Below are 6,000 nucleotides of genomic sequence, written 5' to 3' on the forward strand. Positions count from 1 at the left end.
TAACTCGAGGATTTTAAAGATTTTTTTTCTTGATAAAAACAGCAAACTCTCATCTGTGAAAAGGGAAAATGTACTCCCATTAGAGTTTGTATTGTGACGGGTAAATGTAAAATAGGACAACACATGTTGGACAAGTGAAAGAATAATAAATGCGTAATAATTAAACTTTGGGGTTAAATTAATCTTAACGAACGTCCGTGAAGGCAGCATTCCGTCCATTTTGCTTTAGTCTTGCGCCTGCGCAGTCCTGCGTGTCTGACCTTCATAGGACTAACCATGTTCGCCAGGACCAGCGCGGTGGTGTTCTCCCCACAATGGTAAACTCAATCTCTTTCATATTCTTTCTCCGCTGCCTTTAACGCAGTCTTATAAATGTACCCCACGTAGATATGTGATAGGAGCGAGTGTGTGACTTGTGCACCGCACCGTATGCAGTTACTGAATGCAAGGGCGCGCTAGCGTACAGGCCGCGGCTAATGAATGACAGCTCTGCCAATGGACACGTTCAGCCGGCTAGCACTTAATGCTAACTGAGCTGACATTGTTCAAGACAAGAGACAAAGTGAAATGTAATGACTGCTCCTGAGAATTTTATATTACTACTTGATCGAATACAACACAAGAACCGCTAGCGTTAACAGACTCGGCTTTTTCCGTGTAGTTAGCCACTAAGCTAAAGGATGAGGGCTCGCTTGCAGCGTTAGCGATCGCTAATCTGTACTGAAGGTTCGGATAACATTAGGAAAGTGGTGTTATTGCTGTTAATGATGGTGTTGCATGTTGATGAAACTTGCAGCTTAAGCTTACAGGCACTATTTCTGTTCACAGTGGGCAGGTCAGGAACATGGCTACCTTGAAGGACAGTAAGTACTTTGTATACTGCTCCTCTAATAGTAAAAGACAGATGGATAACAGCACATCCCAGATGCAAAATCTTAACCTTGTCAGACACAATCTTTAATATCATCTTTAAGAGCTCTGTAAGAACTTACAGTGGGCCTCTTGATACCAGTACAAAGCTTAATATTAATGTTTTTATTAAACAAAGTAGTTGATCATTTTCACTGCTGCAGTGTATTTATCTCACTCTACCCTAACCATAATCCTGAATTTTAGTTTGGGAATAAAAGGCTTAAGAAAAAAATCTATCTCAGGTGTTTTTGCAGGTTTCTTAGTGTGTCATTTCCGTTCTCCCTCTAGTCACTATTCGATTGAAAGCCATCAAGAACATCCAGAAAATCACGCAGTCCATGAAAATGGTGGCTGCTGCCAAATATGCTCGTGCTGAGAGGCAGCTGAAGCCGGCACGTGTCTACGGCACCGGTGCTCTGGGTATGCACGTCTCATTGTCACGTTAACTGACCCTTAATATGTATTCAAATTTAGCTGTTGATTGAAGATTCCACTTCTTTCCTCAGCCCTGTATGAGAAGGCTGACGTCAAAGCTCCGGAGGAAAAGGCCGCCAAGCATGTGCTCATTGGTGTGACTTCCGACCGTGGACTTTGCGGAGCCATCCACTCTGGTGTGGCCAAGACTATCAAGAGCGAGATCGCCACCCTGACTGGCGCTGGCAAGGAGGTGATGGTGGTCAATGTGGGAGACAAGCTGAAGGCCCTGCTTCACAAGTATGTTCACGGCTTTTATCCTCAGCATCATCATAACACCGTGAAAGGGTTTGATTGTAGTCTAGTTTTAAATAACACTTTTTGATTATAGTTTTGTCTAGCACAGAAGCTGTTTGTCTGTTACCTTATTGGGTTAGTTTGTTTTGTGTGACCTTGATGTTTTAAGGCATTAGTTCAGAGCTCAACTGATGCAGTAAGTTCACACAAACTGAAGTGCAGCTCCAGTTTTCTGTGGGGTTTTAAAAAAAAAAAAAAAAGGTTTTTGTCAGTGGAGTTGAGTGGCTCTTGAAAAGGGCAGCTTCTTTCCACTGAACTTTGACTCTTGTCATGTGTGGTTGTGACATGAAGTTAGCGTAAACCTTCAAACTGTGAGTTATTCCTTGTTGGATGGGAGATGTCTTCCTCCATCCATGCTGCAGGGCAGCTTTGACAGCTCGAGATGTAGACTGAGAGCGAGGAGTTAGTCTGGGCTAATGGTTGAGCTGCAATCATGATGGCTTATTGTTCTGCCTTAGAACTCATGGAAAACACATCATGATGAACTGCAAGGAGATCGGCCGCAAGCCTCCCTCCTTCGGTGACGCTTCAGTCATTGCCACTGAGCTGCTCAACTCTGGATATGAGTTTGACCAGGGGTCTGTCATCTTCAATAGATTCAGGTACAAACAAGCTTAGAAGTTTCACTTTTTTCCTTCTGTTTTTCATCTGGATCCATGTAAAGATTTTGCACAGGTTGAGTAAAATACAAAACTAACTAACCCTCCTCCTCATCGCAGGTCTGTTATCTCCTACAAGACGGACCAGAAGCCCATTTATTCCATAGACACTGTTGCTAACTCAGGTAGCATCGGTTGTTTTGTTAAATCAGTTGAACACAGAGCCTTCAGAGATCTTAATCATGCGTCTCTCTCCTTCTCCCTCAACAGAGAACATGGGCAGCTATGATGACATTGATGCTGATGTGCTAAGGAACTACCAGGAGTTCACTCTGGTCAATGTCATTTACCTGGCCCTGAGGGAGTCCTCCACCAGTGAGCAGAGCGCCAGGATGACTGCTATGGACAACGCCAGCAAAAACGCCTGTAAGAATTTGGGCTTCCTGGATGACATGCAGTCTTTTATTCTTGTCTTCTAGAAGTCAGGGATGTGCTGATGCTATTTTTACGTTTTTAAAAAGATGTGCTGATAGCAATTATCCAAAGGGTTGAAGTGTCTTTGGAAACAGCATCTAGCTTGGGTTTAGCTTTTTACATGGTTTAAGTTAACTTCAAATTACTGAATAGCCTTTAATCCTTTAACTCTGGGCGATCGCCGCTGAAGCGCCGTTTTCCTGCCCTTACTAGCCGCGAACAGCTGGTTAAGACGTAGCGTATCAGCGCCGAGTTGGCTGATCAAAGGAACTTTGATCAGCTGGCTTTTTACAGTAACTCTGTGACTGTTTGTCCTACCGGAAAAATTCAAACGGTTCTTGAAAACTCAGAAATTGCACTTCACAGCCATATAGGAGTATTACGGTATTTGTTGCTGGAAGTCTGCAAACGGCGGCACTTTTGAACTACGCTGTGTCGCGTTCTGAGTTTTAAGATTAATTTACAGTATAACAGTCTAGCATTACTCGAAGGTACAAATAATACAAGGATTCTTTGTCATTCGCATCGCATTTACATGCAGTGCAACAAAATTTCTGTCCTCAAGTCCCAGTGTTGCCCTTAAAGCAGGATAAATATAAATAAAAAGTAATATATAAATAATACACATGCATCCATACCCATACACAAATGCATAACTGAATGAATATAAATAATATACAGTAACAGTTTGAGGTGGAGTAAAGGTAATGACACTTGGTGCCACAGCAGTGATAATTGTGCGCAAGTATTAGTAGAGGCTACACAGCCCCACCACAGTTCAGCAGTCTTGCAGCTTCAGGGGACCACTTCCACTGCAGATCCTCCACTGTGCAGGGGGAGGAGGGGGTGTCTGACCCTTCTGAAGTCCGTGATTATCTCCTTTGTTTTTGTCACATTGATGCAGAGATTGTTCTCTCTGCACCAACCCTCCAGGTGTTCCACCTCCTGCCTGTAGCCGGACTTACCGTTGTTATTGATGCATCCGACCACTGCTGCCATCCCTAAACTTCACAATATGACAGCCTGGGTGTTTTGCTGAGCAGTCATATGGGTGAACAGAAGAGGGAGGAGCTCAGTCCAAGTGTGAATAGTTTGTGCACCAGGTTCTGTGGAGCGATGGTGTTGAAGGCTGATGTGAAGTTCACAAAGAGCAAAGAGTCCTTATACTCCAGGTGGGTGAGGGCAGTGTGAACCACAGAGGAAATGGCATCCGCTGTGGACCGGTTCCTGCAGTATGCATAGTGGTGTGGGTCCACAGTGACATCGATGGTATCCTTGACGTGGACCATAACCAGTCTCTCAAAGCACTTCATAACTATTGGGGTGAGAGCTACTGGCCGATAGTGGTGTTGCTCCACAGTGACAGGCCTGTCTTCCTGATGAAATCTCTCTCATGCATAAAGGCGAAAGCTGGCACTTTGAGTGGGGCAGTTCTTTATTGTTGGGGCTGTGGACCAGTGTGGGCAACATCAGTGCCCACACTGATGTTCAGGCATCCTAGTCAGATGCCCGAACCACCTGAAGGATCTGAAAGTCCTGACTTAATTCACTTATTCAGGCTAGCTGGTATACAGAAGCTTGGTTATTGTTTAATAATCTATATTTTGTGTCCTTACCTCCGGCTACAGAGAGCACACTGATCTAGTTTGCAGAGATAAAGCACATCATGGCCACTTTCAATCAGAAAAGATCTGTTTGCACTGCAGCTGTCAGTTACTCTCACTGTCAGTATGTTTATTACCATTTTTACAAATTTCAGAACCTCGTGAATATTGCCTGACTAAATTATATCTTCAGATTAAATAACAGTATAGAAAACACATATTTACTAGATCTAAATCAAAGAAAAGCAGCACATTTGACAAACCTGGCCTGTTAATGATTGGCACTGGACTCCAAATTTATAATTATAATTTTTTTTTTTCTCATGCTTTTTGCCCTTTTTAAAGAAGACAGGAAAACAGGGGAAGACATGCAGCAGAGGTCCTCCAGGTGGGAGTTGAACCTGGGCTGCTGCATTGAGCCTTCCGACCTACGAGTTCCTGATTTACGTTTGACCGTGACTGATTTATGTACTTTTCCTGTCTTTGCTTTAGCTGAGATGATTGACAAGCTGACCCTCACCTTCAACCGTACCAGACAGGCCGTCATCACCAAGGAGCTCATTGAGATCATCTCTGGAGCCGCTGCTCTGTAAGTTTTAACCATGTCTTCAATTTTCTCTCCCACTTTCCTTCATCCATTTACATTTTTTCGCTCTGACTCACCCCTTCATTATGATCCTCATTCACTCTAACTTTCCTTCACTTTAACTTTCTGACCTCAGAGACCCTCTTTTTTTTCTCTCCTCCCAAAAGATTCCCACTTAGCTATGCATGTCTTTAAGTTCCCAAAAGCTGTCAGATTCTTTCATGACTAATTCTCCTCTCCGACCTAATCTCCTCAACCTCTGCTGAACTCAGGGACTGAGGCTTGTCTTAACAGAGGAGGTAACAGTGGTAGACTGTAATGTAAGGCTAGTGTAATGAAGACTAGCTCTAGAAGTGTCATAAAATCTAGTAAAATAGATAATTTGACTGAGTAGCTTTTAGATGGGTGTATTTTTATTTATTTTCTTAAATATCTCTCACATGTTCTTAACCTTTCCTTTTCTGTGTTTGCAGATAAACTGGTGGGATCTTCGTTTCCATTGCCTATAGCTCTTCAGAGTTCTTCAGACATGTTGTCCAGAGTCTAATGAACATTTGCGCTTGTATTTGTAAAATATATGGAGAAAATAAAGCTCTTACACAGAACGTAACCCGTTTATCAGTTCCTGCATCTGTTTTTCCTCAAAATAAACCGATGGCTGAGATGAATGCTGACGCGCCACTCCTGTGAGATTCATAAAGTGGGTTTTAATGGTTTTGCTCTTTTGATAAAAATGCATTTTCGACTGAGCGCTGTTCAGCAGCTCCGGCTTGATGTGCTTTAATTCTTGAGATATTTCTATAAAACTGTTAATTATAGTTAGGCTGTACATTGGCTCATGGATGCTTCAGTGCTTCCCTTATTACACCTCAGGGTTATCTGCAGTGATAGCACCAGTCCACATTATATACAAGTTTGTGAGTGTCACAACAAATAAGTGTTTGAGGTGTTGGGTGCATTCATTCAGTCACAACAGTCCACTGATTTACTAGTGCTGTGCGTAATACACTTAACCTCCTTTCCACTTTGGTGCTTTATGAGAACCAGCCTCCGT

At 43.0% G+C, this 6,000-nt stretch overlaps 1 protein-coding gene across 3 annotated transcripts; it reads left to right on the forward strand.

The window, feature by feature from the left end:
• The first annotated feature begins 202 nt into the window (after nucleotides 1–202).
• On the forward strand, nucleotides 203–5,556 carry atp5f1c (ATP synthase F1 subunit gamma). Of its 3 annotated transcripts, XM_030720660.1 has the most exons (10): nucleotides 203–317; nucleotides 829–863; nucleotides 1,201–1,332; nucleotides 1,419–1,626; nucleotides 2,142–2,285; nucleotides 2,403–2,467; nucleotides 2,553–2,708; nucleotides 4,853–4,949; nucleotides 5,219–5,245; nucleotides 5,420–5,556. In XM_030720660.1, exons 1-9 carry the CDS (start codon nucleotides 277–279, stop codon nucleotides 5,223–5,225), a joined length of 885 nt encoding a protein of 294 aa, XP_030576520.1. In that variant the 5' UTR covers nucleotides 203–276; the 3' UTR covers nucleotides 5,226–5,245; nucleotides 5,420–5,556. The 3 variants fall into 3 exon arrangements, with proteins under 3 accessions (XP_030576520.1, XP_030576521.1, XP_030576522.1); XM_030720661.1 differs by lacking the exon at nucleotides 5,219–5,245; XM_030720662.1 differs by lacking the exons at nucleotides 5,219–5,245; nucleotides 5,420–5,556 and having other exon boundaries at nucleotides 4,853–4,953.
• Nucleotides 5,557–6,000: the final 444 nt, after the last annotated feature.

The sequence above is a fragment of the Archocentrus centrarchus genome, chromosome 23, assembly GCF_007364275.1.
Source record: "Archocentrus centrarchus isolate MPI-CPG fArcCen1 chromosome 23, fArcCen1, whole genome shotgun sequence".
In the NCBI taxonomy this organism is placed as follows: domain Eukaryota; kingdom Metazoa; phylum Chordata; class Actinopteri; order Cichliformes; family Cichlidae; genus Archocentrus; species Archocentrus centrarchus.

Excerpts from the sequence above, each read along its gene's own strand:
- atp5f1c (XM_030720660.1), top strand. The coding sequence starts at position 277 with ATGTTCGCCAGGACCAGCGCGGTGGTGTTCTCCCCACAATG. Across the intron at positions 1,333-1,418 it reads CTACGGCACCGGTGCTCTGG|CCCTGTATGAGAAGGCTGAC; the intron begins GTATGCACGTCT and ends TTCTTTCCTCAG. Across the intron at positions 2,286-2,402 it reads GTCATCTTCAATAGATTCAG|GTCTGTTATCTCCTACAAGA; the intron begins GTACAAACAAGC and ends TCCTCATCGCAG.